Here is a 20,114-nt window from a genome sequence, read left to right as displayed (position 1 = left end):
AGCACATATCCTCTCCTCTCTCGGGGTGCAGGACTTTCTGATCGGGTCTCTCTCGATGGCCAGGCTGTGGTCATTCAGTCTGTATTTGGTGAGGATCCGTCTCTGCTTCATATCTCGGACAGTAAGGAGTTACGTGGTCAGGGTGTACTGATGTTTTAGGGTCAGATAGCAGTCCAGTTGGGTTTTGAGAGAGATTGGGATGTCCAGTGTTCCAGGTAAGTATTTTTGTATTAGTCCTGGTCAGAGGGTTGGGGGTGTTGGGGGTCAGGTTGTTGGTCAGTCAGCTCTTGGGATTGAAGGGCCTGAAGGCTTGTTTTGGGACTTGATTGACTTGATCATTCTACAGAATTCTGCATGCAGGGCTTCAGTAGGATGATTGTCCCATCTAGTGTAGTCATGGTGACTGAGTGGACCCCGTACTTCACTACCGTATAAGGGCAGGATTATACTGTCAAATATCTTTAGTCAGATTCTAATTGGGATGTCGATCTTGGAGAATTTGGTTTTGATGGAATAGAGGGCTCTGCATCCACTGCCAGACCAAAGCAGCCTGAGGCACTGATTCTCAGCCCCAGGTAATCATAGGAAAGTGCCTGATCTAGTGTGGTGTTTCCTAGATTAAACACGTATCTGTTTTCCTGAGATCTGGCTTTCTTTTTTGAAGATCATGACTTTAGATTTATTGGGGCCCAGGTCTGACAGTACTTCTCTAGCAGATCCAGAAGCTGCTGATGGCCTTTTTCAGTGGGCGACAGCAGCACCAGGTCATCTGCATAAAGGAGAAATGTAACTTCCGTTTTGTTTGGTGTCAGGCCGGGATCTGCAGATTGCTCCAGGAACACCGCTAAATCATTAATATAGATATTAAAGAGAGTAGGAGACGAGCTGCAGCCCTGTCTGACACCACGCCCCTGAGTGAAGACTTCTGTCATTTTATTGCCAATTCTTATTCCACATTTATTGTTGACACACACAGAGGTGGAAAGTAATGAATTTCATTTACTCACGTTACTGTAATTGAGTAGATTTTATGAGTAATTTGTCATTTTTAAAGTAGTTTTTAAAATAGGTAACTAGTAAAATAGGTTTACTTTTACTCAAGTACATTTTGACAAAGTAATTTACTTAGTTACATTGTAAAACTTCCTGTTACTGAGTAAAAATAAAATGCTGGGAAAAAAATGAAAACTAAAAAAACAAAAAAAAATACGGCGCACGGATAAAATAGCCTCGTTACTCATATTTCATTCCGGCAACATAAAAAAACAAACAGATAAATCGCGCCATCCGGAAAGCTTGTGGTTGGATAACAAGTATAAACATATACCATTCAGACACTCGATTGGTCTGTATTTGATGCATGACCTGCACGCCACGTCAAACTCCAGAAGTCCGCCAGTGAGAAAATTGGTAGGAAGACCCCAATTATGCGTCTCCAGCTGCAGCAACGGAATGGTTGGATGCAAAAACAACTGTTTTCGGATGCGATGCAGCTCAGCAGCATGAGATTTCAGAAATTCACCATCTAATTTGAAAAAGGTAAACGGTATGTTTTCTACAGTTATATGTTGATAAGATATTATAGTAAACTAGTGATGCACTAATGGTGTATTTGTAATGTTTGCGGTGGTTTGGTAAATGCCAAGACATGCCGAGGTTTGTTTGCTAGGTCTAGGCTATGGACTATGGACTGGGATGGATTTTTTATTTCTGGACCTGGATTACCCAACTATAGCTACGTGTTTAGCTGATCCTTAAGGAACCATTCTAGGTTTCAAGCTGAGCTAAGAGAGCGTTGAGAGTAGACAACACTGACATCAAATCGAACGCTTCTACTTTATCGTCTTAACGCGTCCTGGCCCACCTGCGGGCCAGAAAAATATCATAATTAATATCTGGCTGTGTTTATGACTAATTATAGGCTCAACACACAATATGCCGTATATTGAAGCTTAGAATCTCTGCTTTTCAGTTGTCTAGCCTATTTAACTGTATTTCCTTTTAGAAATAAAACATTTAGGGCGAAATATGCCTTGATTATAATTAGGGCTGGACCCGAATATTCGGGTATTCGGATATTCGTTCGTTGAGTAGGTATTCGGTTTTTAATTTTGGTATTCGGATATTCGTTTTTTTTCTCCTTTCCAGAGTTCCACCTCACTCTAACCACTTCTGTTTTCGCGGGTCCCGTCAGAATATCTTGCGCGCGGGACAGAACTGAACTGTTATTGGCTGGAGCGGGAGTTTAATCCAGACGATGCGGGAGCAAATTAATAAATAGTTAAGAAAACTGTAATAATTGTAAAAAAAAAAAACCTAAAGAAAACTCTCAACGCGCAGGATGGACCGACACACACACGCACACACCGATGGTGTTTGGACTGGGGTAAGGAACGGGACCTCACTATTCAGCGCTGCTGTTTTAATAAATATATAAGTAAATTTGAAGCATTAAATGTAGTTTATTTAATTTATATTAGGAACGTGGGGCGGGAGCGGCAGAAATGTGTATGTGGCGGGCGGGCGCGGGATTAAAAGAAGCAATTTTTTTTGCGGAGCGGTAACGAGACAGAAACGCGGGAGCGTGGAAGAGTGGGTTTAAAAATCAGTCTCGCGCAGACCTCTATTATACATGATTAAAAAAAATGCAGGCTCTTCGAAACTGATTTACATAATAAAACGTAAGGGGTAATGTGGCAACAGTAGGGGCTAAATCGGTTACAAAAGCCTGGCCTACAAAAATGATGTCTGAACGAATTTCCTCTTATCTAATATAATTTAAAATGGCTTAAAAATATAAAATAATTTCTAAGCAAACGAAATATTTAATATTGAGCTTATAGCCCAAGTGCAAAAATACAAAATCAGTAATATGCCCTGCACAATCCTTTAACCGAAATAGACCAAGTACAGTTTACAATGACTGTCCTCTAATATAATTAACAATTTTTAAGAATATAAAATACTTCCTGAACAAACGTTTTTTTTTTGTTTGTTTTTTTAAGCAAATAGCCAAAGTGTGGAAACACAAACAGCAATTTACTGGGCTGGCTTGCGCAGCGGAGAAACCGTGCAGCAGCCTCCTAGCCTGCTTACGCAGCGGATAAGCCGCGTGTGGGGCAGCAGAAATTCCGGGATGAAAACACAAAGAAATCTGGGCTAAAAACACAGAAAAAATATGGGGTGAAAACACAAAAATATGGGGGATAAAAACACCAAAAATCCGGGGTGAATATGTCTCGTCGGTCAGAGCAAATTGAACATTTTTCAGTGGATTAAAGGGGCCGTGATTTGCTTTTTTTTTTTTTTTTCGAATATTCGAATATTCGCTTCGAATCAGTGCCGAATATCCGGAGCTCAAAAAACGCTATTCGGGCCAGCCCTAATTATAATATAATATTACTTAAAATTTGCATACTTTTTACGTACGTCCATATTTGATTCAATGCGGACATGTTATACATCATTCCAACTGTCTAACTCTCAGGATTACGGAACTGCTAACCATTTCACTGTACGTTTCCTGAATTAGAGCCTAAAGAGTGCGTTTTATACAGTTTTACAGCAGCTTGTGTAATTAATCCCCCTGAGTAACTAGACACTCACACACACTCAGCCCCAACCAGCGCTTATCTCTCCTTGCTGCTTCAACATCGCTTCAAATAAGTAAATCCATCAATCCATTCACCAATAATCCTGTTCTGTTGAGTTATGCTACCCATTGATATGTGCTTCTTTACGACACTGCGCCGACCAACATTCTTTTTTGTATGATTTAATGTTTTTAATTACACTGCTCAAAAAAATAAAGGGAACACTCAAATAACACAATATAACTCCAAGTAAATCAAACTTCTGTGAAATTAAACTGTCCACTTAGGAAGCAACACTGATTGACAATCAATTTCACCTGCTGTTGTGCAAATGGAATAGACAACAGGTGGAAATTATTGGCAATTAGCAAGACACACTCAATAAAGGAGTGGTTCTGCAGGTGGGGACCACAGACCACTTCTCAGAACCTATGCTGTCTGGCTGATGTTTTGGTCAGTTTTGAATGTTGGTGGTGCTTTCACACTCGTGGTAGCATGAGACGGACTCTACAACCCACACAAGTGGCTCAGGTAGTGCAGCTCATCCAGGATGGCACATCAATGCGAGCTGTGGCAAGAAGGTTTGCTGTGTCTGTCAGCGTAGTGTCCAGAGGCTGGAGGCGCTACCAGGGGACAGGCCAGTACACCAGGAGACGTGGAGGAGGCCGTAGGAGGGCAACAACCCAGCAGCAGGACCGCTACCTCCGCCTTTGTGCAAGAAGGAACAGGAGGAGCACTGCCAGAGCCCTGCAAAATGACCTCCAGCAGGCCACAAATGTGCATGTGTCTGCACAAACGGTTAGAAACCGACTCCATGAGGATGGTATGAGGGCCCGACGTCCACAGATGGGGGTTGTGCTCACAGCCCAACACCGTGCAGGACGCTTGGCATTTGCCAGAGAACACCAGGATTGGCAAATTCGCCACTGGCGCCTTGTGCTCTTCATAGATGAAAGCAGGTTCACACTGAGCACATGACAGACGTGACAGAGTCTGGAGACGCCGTGGAGAGCGGTCTGCTGCCTGCAACATCCTTCAGCATGACCGGTTTGGCAGTGGGTCAGTAATGGTGTGGGGTGGCATTTCTTTGGAGGGCCGCACAGCCCTCCATGTGCTCACCAGAGGTAGCCTGACTGCCATTAGGTACCGAGATGAGATCCTCAGACCCCTTGTGAGACCATATGCTGGTGCGGTTGGCCCTGGGTTCCTCCTAATGCAGGACAATGCTAGACCTCATGTGGCTGGAGTGTGTCAGCAGTTCCTTCAAGATGAAGGCATTGAAGCTATGGACTGGCCCGCCCGTTCCCCAGACCTGAATCCGATTGAGCACATCTGGGACATCATGTCTCGCTCCATCCACCAACGTCACGTTGCACCACAGACTGTCCAGGAGTTGGCGGATGCTTTAGCCCAGGTCTGGGAGGAGATCCCTCAGGAGACCATCCGCCACCTCATCAGGAGCATGCCCAGGCGTTGTAGGGAGGTCATACAGGCACGTGGAGGCCACACACAATACTGAGCCTCATTTTGACTTGTTTTAAGGACATTACATTAAAGTTGGATCAGCCTGTAGTGTGTTTTTTCACTTTAATTTTGTGTGTGGCTCCAAATCCAGGCCTCCATTGGTTAATACATTTTATTTCCATTGATGATTTTTGTGTGATTTTGTTGTCAGCACATTCAACTTTGTACAGAACAAAGTATTCAATGAGAATATTTCATTCATTCAGATCTAGGATGTGTTATTTGAGTGTTCCCTTTATTTTTTTGAGCAGTGTATATTTCCTTTTTTATTGGGAACATTAAACAATCTGCTTGAATGTTAAAAAAACATGTGAATAGCAGTTAAATCATATCAATGGCAAGTAAAAAAAAAAAACTATAAAAATACGGTTTATTGTCACCTATACATAATTTATGACTTGTATTTTTTTTACATCAAATAATTCTATCAAATAAAGTAACTATGTAACTTTTACTCTAAGTACATTTTAAATTGTGTACTTTTTTACTTTTACTCCAGTAACTTTTTAGATGGGTACTTTTACTTGAGTAGAATTTTAGCAAAGTAAAGGTAATTTTACTCAATTACAAATTTTCTGTACTTTTTCCACCTCTGGACATACATTGATTTAAAGAGGTCATAGATTTTACCCCTAAACCATTTTGGAGAATTTCATAATATAATCCTTCTTGCCAAATAGAATCAAATGCCTTTTTAAAATCTATTAATCATATAAAAACTTTGGTATTATTTTGTTGGTGTAAATGTTGGTGGATTATGGTGTGCAGGGTGTAAATATGATCAGTAGTTTGATGTTTTGGTAAAAAGCCAATTTGTCCTTTACGTCTGTATCCGGGTGTTAATGATGCAGGTTACTGCTCACACAGATGCCTCGGTAGTTGTCGGGGTCGAATTTGTCTCCTCTTTTGTAGATTGGGGAAATAAGCCCCCTGTTCCAGATCTCAGGAAAGCAGCCAGACTGGAGAATCATGTTGAACAGTCTGAGCAGAGCCTGCTGTAGCTGAGGGCTGCTGCACTTCAGCATCTCTGTCCTGATGGCGTCAGGACCGCAGGCTTTTCTGGATTTAAGTTTTCTAATTTGGATATTTAATTATCTTTTTTTGAGATTTGGTAATCAAGTGGGTTCTGATCATATATTCTAATATATTAAAATTTCCATTGATTTTTTGTTGTTCTAAATTTAGTCTATCTGTTGGTAATCCCTAATATAAGATTTTCTATGGCCAGTTTTTCATTTCTCTATCATGATTCCATCTAAAATTGCTGTCTAGTGGAAATGTACTGCAGGGCTCATATTTCATTGTTTGATGATGCTGATTGTTTCTTTTCAGGTAAATGATTTGATTTGACAGTGATCTGAAAGTGGTAGCTTTGGTCTGATGGTGAATGCACTAATAGTGGAGGGGTCCAGGTCAGTGAGCTGAACAGTACATAAACCTCCCTAAAGAGTCCCCTCTGACCCTACCATTACATACAGACCTGAGGATCGACAGAGGTGCACTAGCTCTTTCCTGTTCCTGTTCAGGACGTGATCAGGGCTGTTTCTTTGAGTGGACACAGTGTTATAGTAGATTGAAGTTTGGTTAAATATAAATGTGTTGCCAGTAGAGTCGATTATATCGTTCTCATTTCCTGTCCTGGCATTTAAATCTCCAATCAACATGACATGTCTGATCTCCTGAAGAAGATTCTCAAAGAAATTGTACTGATAATAAGGAGATTCTGAAGGGGGGTGTAAGCTGTACATATGTACAGTTATTTTTCACATTCAATAATGTTCTTACTTAATTCCTTTTTTTTTTTCAAATGTGTGTGGATTGTGTTTTGATTTCTGATAAATATAATTATAGGTCTTCCTTAACTCAAATAACAACCCTGATTCTCTTCCATGTTTAATATTGTTCTGTTTTAGAGTAGGAATTTCTCTATAATTTTGGGGACAGTTAGTGTTATCTTTACACCATGTTTCTAGAAGTATAATGATGTCGTGACTAGAAACACTTGCTAAAAAAAATCCAAATCTGTGGTTTTAAAACCAAATGATGAAGAACAGAGTCATTGGATATTCCAGGAGCAAATTCTAAGGGATTTCATCCTAAGTAAACAATTAATTGCTGAATTCTAGTGGCCTTATGTAACAGAAAACAGCAGTTATGAAATTGTATATACAATATAAATATAATACAGTTTGTATAGTCTCTCCAACAATTCTGCAGATGAGTTGGAGCAGCTGCCTCACCTCTTCAAGAGCTGGAGGGTCTGATTGTTTGCTACCAGATTCTACCTGTGCATAAGAGAGTTGTTGGCAGGGTGGCGGTAGAGCCTGTGCTGTATTGATGGGCAGGGTTCGGTTGGTGCTGAAGATATATGTTGGGCTTTATTGGGAGCTGCAGCAAAATGTTGGGCTCTGGTGGATCCTGTAGGGCGATTCTGGGCTCTGGTGGATCCTGTAGGGCGATTCTGGGCTCTGGTGGATCCTGTAAGGTGGCGATTCTGGGCTCTGGTTGATCCTGTAGGGCGATTCTGGGCTCTGGTGGGTGCTGTAGGGCGATTCTGGGCTCTGGTGGGTGCTGTAAGGCGATTCTGGACTCTGGTGGGTGCTGTAGGACAATTCTGGGCTCTGGTGGATCCTGTAAGGCGATTCTGGGCTCTGGTGGGTGCTGTAGGGCGATTCTGGGCTCTGGTGGGTGCTGTAGAGCGATTCTGGGCTCTGGTGGGTGCTGTAGGACGATTCTGGGCTCTGGTGGATCCTGTAGGGCGATTCTGGGCTCTGGTGGATGCTGTAAGGCGATTCTGGGCTCTGGTGGGTGCTGTAGGGCGATTCTGGGCTCTGGTGGGTGCTGTAAGGCGATTCTGGACTCTGGTTGATCCTGTAGGGCGATTCTGGGCTCTGGTGGATCCTGTAGGGCGATTCTGGGCTCTGGTGGGAGCTGTAGGACGATTCTGGGCTCTGGTGGGAGCTGTAGGACGATTCTGGGCTCTGGTGGGTGCTGTAAAGCGATTCTGGACTCTGGTTGATCCTGTAAGGCGATTCTGGGCTCTGGTGGGTGCTGTAGGGCGATTCTTGGCTCTGGTGGGTGCTGTAAGGCGATTCTGGGCTCTGGTGGATCCTGTAAGGCGATTCTGGGCTCTGGTGTGTGCTGTAGGGCGATTCCGGGATCTGGTGGGTGCTGTAAGGCGATTCTGGACTCTGGTTGATCCTGTAGGGCGATTCTGGGCTCTGGTGGGTGCTGTAGGGCGATTCTGGGCTCTGGTGGGTGCTGTAAGGCGATTCTGGACTCTGGTTGATCCTGTAGGGCGATTCTGGGCTCTGGTGGATCCTGTAGGGCGATTCTGGGCTCTGGTGGGAGCTGTAGGACGATTCTGGGCTCTGGTGGGTGCTGTAAAGCGATTCTGGACTCTGGTTGATCCTGTAAGGCGATTCTGGGCTCTGGTGGGTGCTGTAGGGAGATTCTGGGCTCTGGTGGGTGCTGTAAGGCGATTCTGGGCTCTGGTGGATCCTGTAAGGCGATTCTGGGCTCTGGTGTGTGCTGTAGGGCGATTCCGGGATCTGGTGGGTGCTGTAAGGCGATTCTGGACTCTGGTTGATCCTGTAGGGCGATTCTGGGCTCTGGTGGGTGCTGTAGGGCGATTCTGGACTCTGGTTGATCCTGTAAGGCGATTCTGGGCTCTGGTGGGTGCTGTAGGGCGGTTCTGGGCTCTGGTGGGTGCTGTAGGACAATTCTGGGCTCTGGTGGGTGCTGTAGAGCGGTTCTGGGCTCTGGTGGATCCTGTAAGGCGATTCTGGGCTCTGGTGGGTGCTGTAGGGCAATTCCGGGATCTGGTGGGTGCTGTCAGGCGATTCTGGGCTCTGGTGGATCCTGTAGGGCGATTCTGGGCTCTGGTGGGTGCTGTAAGGCAATTCTGGGCTCTGGTGGATCCTGTAAGGGGATTCTGGGCTCTGGTGGGTGCTGTAGGGTGATTCTGGGCTCTGGTGGATGCTGTAGGACAATTCTGGGCTCTGGTGGATCCTGTAAGGCGATTCTGGGCTCTGGTGGGTGCTGTAGGGCGATTCTGGGCTCTGGTGGGTGCTGTAGGACAATTCTGGGCTCTGGTGGATCCTGTAGGGCGATTCTGGGCTCTGGTGGATCCTGTAAGGCAATTCTGGGCTCTGGTGGGTGCTGTAGGGCGATTCTGGGCTCTGGTGGGTGCTGTAGGGCGATTCTGGACTCTGGTGGGTGCTGTAGGGCGATTCTGGGCTCTGGTGGGTGCTGTAAGGCGATTCTGGGCTCTGGTGGATCCTGTAGGGCGATTCTGGACTCTGGTGGATCCTGTAAGGCGATTCTGGGCTCTGGTGGATCCTGTAGGGCGATTCTGGACTCTGGTGGGTGCTGAAGGACGATTCTGGGCTCTGGTGGGTGCTGTAGCACGATTCTGGGCTCTGGTTGATCCTGTAGGGCGATTCTGGGCTCTGGTGGGTGCTGTAAGGCGATTCTGGACTCTGGTTGATCCTGTAAGGCGATTCTGGGCTCTGGTGGGTGCTGTAGGGCGATTCTGGGCTCTGGTGGGTGCTGTAGGACAATTCTGGGCTCTGGTGGATCCTGTAAGGCGATTCTGGGCTCTGGTGGGTGCTGTAGGGCGATTCTGGGCTCTGGTGGGTGCTGTAGGACAATTCTGGGCTCTGGTGGATCCTGTAAGGCGATTCTGGGCTCTGGTGGGTGCTGTAGGGCAATTCTGGGCTCTGGTGGGTGCTGTAGGGCGATTCTGGACTCTGGTTGATCCTGTAAGGCAATTCTGGGCTCTGGTGGATCCTGTAAGGCGATTCTGGGCTCTGGTGGGTGCTGTAGGGCGATTCTGGGCTCTGGTGGGTGCTGTAGGGCGATTCTGGGCTCTGGTGGGTGCTGTAAGGCGATTCTGGACTCTGGTGGGTGCTGTAGGACAATTCTGGGCTCTGGTGGATCCTGTAGGGCGATTCTGGGCTCTGGTGGATCCTGTAAGGCAATTCTGGGCTCTGGTGGGTGCTGTAGGGCGATTCTGGGCTCTGGTGGGTGCTGTAGGGCGATTCTGGACTCTGGTGGGTGCTGTAGGGCGATTCTGGGCTCTGGTGGGTGCTGTAAGGCGATTCTGGGCTCTGGAGGATCCTGTAGGGCGATTCTGGACTCTGGTGGATCCTGTAAGGCGATTCTGGGCTCTGGTGGATCCTGTAGGGCGATTCTGGACTCTGGTGGGTGCTGAAGGACGATTCTGGGCTCTGGTGGGTGCTGTAGCACGATTCTGGGCTCTGGTTGATCCTGTAGGGCGATTCTGGGCTCTGGTGGGTGCTGTAAGGCGATTCTGGACTCTGGTTGATCCTGTAAGGCGATTCTGGGCTCTGGTGGGTGCTGTAGGGCGATTCTGGGCTCTGGTGGGTGCTGTAGGACAATTCTGGGCTCTGGTGGATCCTATAAGGCGATTCTGGGCTCTGGTGGGTGCTGTAGGGCGATTCTGGGCTCTGGTGGGTGCTGTAGGACAATTCTGGGCTCTGGTGGATCCTGTAAGGCGATTCTGGGCTCTGGTGGGTGCTGTAGGGCAATTCTGGGCTCTGGTGGGTGCTGTAGGGCGATTCTGGACTCTGGTTGATCCTGTAAGGCAATTCTGGGCTCTGGTGGATCCTGTAAGGCGATTCTGGGCTCTGGTGGGTGCTGTAGGGCGATTCTGGGCTCTGGTGGGTGCTGTAGGGCGATTCTGGGCACTGGTGGGTGCTGTAGGGCGATTCTGGGCACTGGTGGGTGCTGTAGGGCGATTCTGGGCTCTGGTGGGTGCTGTAAGGCGATTCTGGACTCTGGTGGATCCTGTAAGGCGATTCTGGGCTCTGGTGGATCCTGTAGGGCGATTCTGGACTCTGGTGGATCCTGTAAGGCGATTCTGGGCTCTGGTGGGTGCTGTAGGGCGATTCTGGGCTCTGGTGGATCCTGTAGGGCGATTCTGGACTCTGGTGGATCCTGTAAGGCGATTCTGGGCTCTGGTGGATCCTGTAGGGCGATTCTGGACTCTGGTGGGTGCTGAAGGACGATTCTGGGCTCTGGTGGGTGCTGTAGCACGATTCTGGGCTCTGGTTGATCCTGTAGGGCGATTCTGGGCTCTGGTTGGTGCTCTAGGGCGATTCTGGACTCTGGTGGGTGCTGTAGGCCGATTCTGGGCTCTGGTGGGTGCTGTAGGGCGATTCTGGGCTCTGGTGGGTGCTGTTGGGGCGATTCTGGATTTTGGTGGGTGCTGTAGGGCGATTCTGGGTTTTGGTGGGTGCTGTAGGGTGATTCTGGACTCTGGTTGATCCTGTAAGGCGATTCTGGGCTCTGGTGGGTGCTGTAGGGCGATTCTGGGCTCTGGTGGGTGCTGTAAGGCGATTCTGGGCTCTGGTGGATCCTGTAGGGCGATTCTGGACTCTGGTGGATCCTGTAAGGCGATTCTGGGCTCTGGTGGATCCTGTAGGGCGATTCTGGACTCTGGTGGGTGCTGAAGGACGATTCTGGGCTCTGGTGGGTGCTGTAGCACGATTCTGGGCTCTGGTTGATCCTGTAGGGCGATTCTGGGCTCTGGTGGGTGCTGTAAGGCGATTCTGGACTCTGGTTGATCCTGTAAGGCGATTCTGGGCTCTGGTGGGTGCTGTAGGGCGATTCTGGGCTCTGGTTGATCCTGTAAGGCGATTCTGGGCTCTGGTGGGTGCTGTATGGCGATTCTGGGCTCTGGTGGGTGCTGTAGGACAATTCTGGGCTCTGGTGGATCCTGTAAGGCGATTCTGGGCTCTGGTGGGTGCTGTAGGGCGATTCTGGGCTCTGGTGGGTGCTGTAGGACAATTCTGGGCTCTGGTGGATCCTGTAGGGCGATTCTGGGCTCTGGTGGGTGCTGTAAGGCGATTCTGGACTCTGGTGGATCCTGTAAGGCGATTCTGGGCTCTGGTGGGTGCTGTAGGGCGATTCTGGGCTCTGGTGGATCCTGTAGGGCGATTCTGGACTCTGGTGGATCCTGTAGGGCGATTCTGGACTCTGGTGGGTGCTGAAGGACGATTCTGGGCTCTGGTTGATCCTGTAGGGCGATTCTGGACTCTGGTGGGTGCTGTAGGCCGATTCTGGGCTCTGGTGGGTGCTGTAGGCCGATTCTGGGCTCTGGTGGGTGCTGTAGGGCGATTCTGGGCTCTGGTGGGTGCTGTAGGGCGATTCTGGGCTCTGGTGGGTGCTGTAGGGCGATTCTGGTCTCTGGTGGGTGCTGTAGGGCGATTCTGGGCTCTGGTGGGTGCTGTAGGACGATGCTGGACTGGGTGCAGTGTTGCTGTTGATGGTTCCATTTGGTCTAATTCTCTTTGGTTGCATTTCATTCTGAGATTGAGGCCAGCATCATAGTGATTAAGTTCTTGGAAACTGGGATGTTGTACAGCTTCTCCTATCATATGCTAACCTCCAGACGCTATCTACATGTATGTGGTCATATAGGTGTTCTGGGGTTAGTGTTGGGTGATGAGCAATTGAAATGGCCTGTAATTTGGCACATTCTCTGCTGATAACATCATTAATGTTCTTGATCATTTCACAAAGAACGTCTTGTCGTGGTGGTAAAGTAGAGATGATGATGTTGGCTCTCTCTCTCTCTCTTTCTCTCTCTCCCTATTTTTCTACTTCCCTCTTTCCCCTTCTGTGTCTGTCTCTTGCTTTCTCTTCCTATCTATTCCCATTCCCTCTATTCCCATCTCTCTCTCTCTCTTTCTCTCTCCTGGCTCCAGCTGCCCTCTCTTGTCCTTTGCTGCTCTCTGGAAGTTTCTGCTCCTCTATGCTGCTACAGAAGGTGAGCCTCTGTGTTACACTCAGTCACACCTTCTGTCCCAATCCTACTCTGTCCTACTGACCTTATTAGGAAAGTCATTGTTCTGACGTACAATAGGTGCAAAAATTTGAATCAAAATGCTTCACTTGGCACTTTTTACCTGCTCAAAAATATACATTAGCATAAATGCAAATAACACTCATAGAAAATGTGGTGGTTTTACATCAATGGGCTCATTAAAAAAATTCTCCTCATGGACTCTAGTTCCAACTATGACATCCTCATGTAAAAAGCTTTTGAATTAGTGGCATATATTTGTATTGCTGTGAGCTAGCTATAGTAACCCAACATTTCAACAGGCTGTTTAAGCTATTTATAGCTTTTTACAGCATAGCTAACCAGCTTTCACACGACACACAAAACGATGGGAGTGCTGTGTGGACACCACACAGAAGAGGAGCTGCGTCTGTGGTTGAATTATCTACGTTTAAAATGTCTGATTCTGTAGAGGGTTATTAGGCTGTGGTGAAGAAGGTGTATCGGTGCTATGAGTCTGTCAGGACAAGACGTTAGCCCCAGAGCTAATTTAACATAAACCATGTGTGATTCTCTGCGTCAGGATGTTCTGGTGTTGGTTTCCTTCCAAAGAATTGTAAGAGCAAAATGTATGGATGTTTGAGTCGATGTTTCAAATTTACTACCTTCCCACACAAACACTCCTCAGCTCCTCATCTTTGGAAGTCAAGGGATGTTAGTTTCAAAGAGGAAAATAAGTATCCTCACCAACAAAGAATGGAGAGGTCTATAATTTTAACGTAGGTGTACTTTAACTGTGACAGAATATAAAAAAACAATCCAGATCTCATTTGTATGATTAAAATACATCAATTGCCTTTTATTGCATAAAATAAGTATTTGATCAACTACCAACCAGCAAGAATTCTGGCTTTTACAGACCTGTTACTTTTTCTTAAAGAATCTGCACTGATCACCTGTATTACTTGTACATTACTTGTACCTGTTTGAACTTATTACCTTAATAGTGTTACGGCCAGCTCCTTCACACAAATAAATATATAAATATTGAGCTGGAGCTTCCATTTTAGATAGCTCACCAGGAACGACACTCAGAAACAATGTCTGCAAAGAAGAGATGGACGTACTCCAACCACAACACTACCAGCAACAAGATCAGAAAAAAGGTTGACTCGATGTAAAGGCACCTCACTAATCCCCATCTCAATACCTTGAATTAACACCTGCTGTCCTGTATTTGTCTGAATTGACAAATGCAAAACCCTATCTAAAAAAAGCTCCAGTGTCCAATGGACTGTAGTCAGTTAAATGAGAATCATTTACTGAACCATGACAAGATCCCTGTGTGACCCCTAAAGGCTGCACTGCTAACTCAGAATTTAGCAGAGAGGTAATTAACCCCACTGGTTTAGCCAGTCTTCCTTTTTTAGCAAGTATAGGACACTCAGACACTATGTGTTCAAGCTTCCTGCAATAGAAGCACTCAACTTCGAACTCAACGATCTTGACTGATCGATTTCTTGATCAGCTCAGTTTTTTTCTTGGTGCCTATTGTGCTCTTATGTGTTAAAACAAACTCATCTGCTAAGATGGCAGCTTCAGAGAGTTTGGACACATTCTGTTCATTTAGACACAACCTCTGGAACACAGTTTTTAAATTCTTCTAAAAGAAGTAAATCACAGAGTTGTTCTTTATTTTCCAACTTCATGGAAACACACCAACGGTCAAACAAGTACTCTTTCTCCCTTGCGAACTCTACATCAGTAGTTACCTCAGTTTTCCTAAAATGGCAGAAACGCTGCCGGTATGCCTCAGGAACTAGCTCATATGTATTTAAAATGGCAGTTTTAACATCCTCATATTTAGAACTTTTTTCAGCACTAGGAGAGGAGTATACTCTCTGTGCTCTTCCTGTTACATTGTAGAGTCCACACATCTCTAGGCCATTTTAAGGACGTAGCCACACATTCAAAATGAGAGAAATATTTCTCAACCTCCTTTTCAGAAAACGGAGGAACCATCCCAATGTGTCTACTAACATATATACTGATTCGTGTACCTCTGAGGGAACAGGAGAAGCTAAAGAAGGAGATATAGGTGTTGGTGTCTTAGTAGTCATTCCTAACTTTCTCAATTCAAACTCCCTCTCTCCCTTTTCTCGCTCACGCTCTTGCTCAATTTTTAATTTCTGCAACTGGAACTGTTTTATTTCCCTCTCACTTTCTTGTGCTAACTTCTTTAGTTCGATTTCCTTGTCTAATTCCTTTTCCCTTAAAGCCTGAACCTCCCTTTCAGACCTATGTTTTGCTGCTTTTAACTGCATCCTTTTCTCTTCTTTTAGCTTTAGCTCACTAGCTGCACTCTCAACTGATGATAGAGAAGCCTCAGCTCTACCTGGCTCTTCAACTACAATAGAAAGGACCCCCTAACCAGGGAATAACTTGAGGCTTTTAAAAGTGTTTCTTTTAGTTTCCTTTTCCAGAACACTGATGCTAATTTCAAAATGCTGTGCAAGCTGTTCTTTAGTACATTTCTTCAACACTACTGAAGGATTAGCCTGAAATATTTCTATAATGGAGGCCATCACAATAAATGCACACAAATTACTATTACAGAATAAGCAAATGATAACAGCAACACAAGAACAAAAAGACAGATCAAAAGACACTCAACACCGCCACCATTAAACAAGCTACACTCTGACCCTCTAACAAAATAGACTAAACAAACTCTAAAACCCTGTTAACAGACAACACCATGCTATACTCCACTTACTGACCTTCAGGGTCTTACAAGTAAATATGCACAGACAGAGCAGTTGAATACACCACCAATGCTACCCAAACAGATCAAAACAGGTTAACACAGTCTAGCATTTACTTTAAACTTACACCACACACACATGCTCTCTCTCAAAACAAACAACACGAGTCAAAACCCACATCACATCAAGGATCACTGAAAGTAAGCATCTCCACTCACTAATTACCTAACCTAAAAAGCTAACTTCACCAAACTAATGTTCAGTGGTTTACCAGGCTCGAGGCATCTTTAAACGCTGAACTTGCTACAAGTGGGCCAGAAACTTAAACCCACGTGTGCAAAAGCGTACCCCCTACAGAGATTAAATTTCCACCCGGAATCACCACCAAAAATAAAAAAGGCAAAATAATAAATTAACACAACAAACAGTGCCTCGAAGGAAGGACTGAGACAAGCTGCAGCCCAGCTGAGACACTCTAACTCACTAGAGATGCACTCCTCACACACAGTGAACTTGAGGAAAGTGGTATGACTCACCCGCATGCCAAGATCCACAGAAACTCAACTTTACCCCTGAACTGAGGCAATCCGGACGAGAACCCCAATTTTTATGTTACGGCCAGCTCGTTCACACAAACCGCAACATAAAAAGAGGGGAGGCAACACCAGATTCAAAAATCAAATAATATCATTTATTATTATTAAAGTCTAGGGGAATCAAAAATAAGGAGGAAAGTTATAGGTCAGCGTATAAACGTGTGTGGTAACAAAAATCTAAGAAACCAAAAATAAGCCCTACTGTCCCCCACTGTAAATGGAGCTCTAACACAGTGATCCTTAATGTTGTGCTGGTAGCATGGCAGTCTTTCTGTTAGAAACTGCTGTTCAAGTAAAGTTCTCTTTTTGTTCCAGTTACTGTGATGCCCAGCAGAGTTTATTACACTACTCATTCTATACGTTTATCATCCCTGTGGGTGTAAGCTGTATCAGTGGCACAGTGCTGCACCAGTAAACAAACAAAAAACTAAACTGGCCACCTCCTTCTTCTAGCAGAATAAGGTGAAGGGAAGAGCTTTTGGGCCATACAGCTTAAGGGGCGAATGTGTGTGGCACCCCACATTCAGGGCACCAAACGAGAAATCAGCTGCTTACTACAGATCTTTATCATGTTACTGTATTCATGTTTACCTAAATCTCTTCTAATGTGATCTTATGTTTCTGCTGTATGAACTTTTACTGCTGAGAGAATAGTTTTATCATTTTTGGATTAGGAGTCTAAAGCAGTACTGCAGTGTATTCTGCTCATGTGGGAATATGATGGATATGTATGAATGAATTATCATTGGAAGTAAGTTTTTATTGTCGGTTTGTGTTTACAGATTGTTGGAAATCTGTTGTATTATCGCTATATGAACCCAGCCATTGTGGCCCCTGATGCATTTGACATTATCGACATGTCTGCTGGAGGTCAGCTGACCACTGACCAGCGTCGGAACCTGGGCTCCATTGCCAAAATGCTGCAGCACGCTGCCTCAAACAAGATGTTTCTCGGAGATAATGCCCATCTAAACCCCATCAATGAGTACCTCACAAACTCCTACCAGAAATTCAGGTAAAGAGCTTCATTTTCTTTTCTTACTCTATTCATATCCCAGGGAAACTGCTGTATCTAAATACCCTAGTGAGTAACGTGTAAGGCACGTGTCAAACTCAAGGGCCACCACATCCTTTTATGTGGCCTGCGAGAGCTTATAAGGTCTTATTGTCTAAAAATAAAGGTCAAAAGCTACATTTCCCACAATTCATGTCGATTGTGTCACCCGCTAAGTTACGGCTTACCGCCTACACACGGCAGTGTAGTGTTGATGAGGAGCGCTGCCGTAGTTTGGAGGTAAGCCTTAATTTTGGATGGAATTGAGACATATATTATATATATATATATATTGAGACAACTTTTCCAATAAAAGAAAAGTTGATGCAGACGGACGGCTGATTCAACAAAGAGAAGGTGAATACATGTTTGTGCTTTAAGGCAAAAGAGCAGAGTACAATCTACGCCGGCATTTCGACACCAAGCATCAAGCTAAGTACAGCAAAGCTAGCCTTCAAGAAAAGCAACAGATTGCACAAGAATTAAAAGACAAACTGAAGTCGCAGCAGAATCTGTTTATGAAAGCCACGGTCAAAAACAGTGCGACAGTGAAAGCTAGCTTTATCATGACTTCTTGCAACACGGCTGGTCGAGTAGGAATAAAGCTACACAGCTTTTTCTGTCCATGTTTGGAAGCAGCTATCTATGTGAACAGATGTTTTCTACAATAATAAGAACATCCATGCTGTTCTATGGACTGCCTCAGCACAGGTAGTAAAACTAGACATTGACACACTGGCACTGAGGAAACGCTGTCAGACATCTTATTAAAAAGAGAAAACATAGGTAATTATTTTTAAAAACCTAATTAGATTGCCATCAAGCTGCCGGCGCTCAGAGGGAGCAAAATTGGCCCTGCTCCCTCCGGGTGGGTAGATGGCGCTCTCTCCCCACATCACTCCTAGGGTGATGTCCACAGCACAGGGCGTCTGTGAGCTGATGTACCGGAGCCGAGCCGCTGCGCTTTCCTCCGAGCGCACTGGCTGCTCGGCAATGCTGCATCAGCAGCAGCTCGAAAAGAAGCGGTGGCTGACTTCACATGTATCGGAGGAAGCATGTGTTAGTCTTCACCCTCCTGGTGTGTTGGGGCATCACTGGTGATAGGGGGAGTCCTAGTGAGTGGGTTGGGTAATTGGCCGTGTAAATTGGGGAGAAAATGGGAAAAATTAGAAATAAAAAAATAAAAAATAAAAAAACCTAATTAGAATATAATAAAATAAAACTCAACCAAGAAGAACAATAATTAAACTTTATGCAATTTAATTTCATGATTGTGCTTGAATTTAGTTTTGTGTTTATTATTTTCAGAACATGATCACTGAATGGTAGAGGAGATCCACATGGTGTGTTTAATGACAGGCAGCATCCCCTTATCAAAAACTAACCTGAAAAATTTACCTATATAGTTGTAATAAGTCAACCTTTATTTTGGTGGTTTAGTTGATTGCATATTTATGTATATATGTAGGTGCTGTTGCAGTGTATTTAGTCTTTGCAGGTTTTATGTGTTTTTTATGTGTTCAATTCTTTTTGTAAAATGCTACATCTGTCACAGGTTCTTAGCAGCTCACAATTTATATTTATTAGTATATTTAGTATAACTTATACTAAATAAGCCTCTTTTGTCAAACGTTTTGATTAAAGTTAATATAACTTGTTTTTGATGTTATTGTTTATTCATTTGAATAGTTTGATCCTTAATTGATAGAGTTTGTGGATTTTATAATATGACTAATTAAAAGGATTTGTGTTATAACCGAGCAGCTAGCAAACATATTTCTCCCATGCAACTGTATTTTAATTTGATAAGTAGTACATTCAGAGTTATTTAACATTAAGGAGTAGTTACATTTTATATTACATTTGGTTACATTTTGTTACATTTATAAGTTACATCTGGTCCTTTGAGGACAGCCGATGTGGCCCTCGGTGAAAATGAGTTTGACACCCCCGGTTTAAGGGTTCTGTCTCTGTCTTTGTGTGAGAGTGTGAGTGTGTGAATGTCTGTGAGTGTGCATGCGTGTGAGTGCATTATTATATTAAATGTCAGTTATTTAATATTACTTTTTAAAATATTTGTATGGGTGGGTGAGACTCATGGCCACCATTTCCTTTTTTTTTTTTTTTTTTTTTTTTCAATTTTTTCCCATTTTCTGCCCAATTTACACGGCCAATTACCCAACCCACTCACTAGGACTCCCCCTATCACTAGTGATGCCCCAACACACCAGGAGGGTGAAGACTAGCACATGCTTCCTCCGATACATGTGAAGTCAGCCACCGCTTCTTTTCGAGCTGCTGCTGATGCAGCATTACCGAGCAGCCAGCGCGCTTGGAGGAAAGTGCAGCGGCTCGGCTCCGGTACATCAGCTCACAGATGCCCTGTGCTGTGGACATCACCGTAGGAGTGATGTGGGGAGAGGGCGCCATCTACCCACCCGGAGGGAGCAGGGCCAATTTTGCTCCCTCTGAGCGCCGGCAGCTTGATCCATCAAGCTGCATGAGTGGGGGTTTGAACCTGCAACTTCCTGCTCATAGTGGCAGCGCCTTAGACCGCTGGACCACTTGGCGCCCTCATATCCACCATAAACTACCTTTGATTATATCAACTACTGATTATAACTGATATGCCAAGAAAACAACAACGTTCACGTCCGTGTTTTTCTTTCCACAGCAATAAGAAAAAACAAAACTGCAAGCTGAATCTAGAGTTACATTTTAGAAAGAGTGTGCAGATCCTCAAATACAAGTAGTGCTGTAACTGACTCACAG

The 20,114-nt window shown here is 45.0% G+C and overlaps 1 protein-coding gene across 1 annotated transcript in view; it reads left to right on the top strand.

The window, feature by feature from the left end:
• The window catches only part of iqgap1 (IQ motif containing GTPase activating protein 1), a gene marked incomplete at its 5' end in the record, with an annotated part of 82,803 nt that overhangs the window by 56,941 nt on the left and 5,748 nt on the right, over positions 1–20,114 (top strand). Inside the window, 1 exon segment of the mRNA XM_049473262.1 lies at positions 17,071–17,303. Coding sequence (XP_049329219.1) covers positions 17,071–17,303 — 233 coding nt within the window.

The sequence above is a fragment of the Astyanax mexicanus genome, unplaced genomic scaffold (genome assembly GCF_023375975.1).
Source record: "Astyanax mexicanus isolate ESR-SI-001 unplaced genomic scaffold, AstMex3_surface scaffold_36, whole genome shotgun sequence".
NCBI classification, from domain to species: domain Eukaryota; kingdom Metazoa; phylum Chordata; class Actinopteri; order Characiformes; family Acestrorhamphidae; genus Astyanax; species Astyanax mexicanus.
Note: the sequence above shows the minus strand (reverse complement) of the source record. Positions and strands in the feature narration are given on the sequence as shown.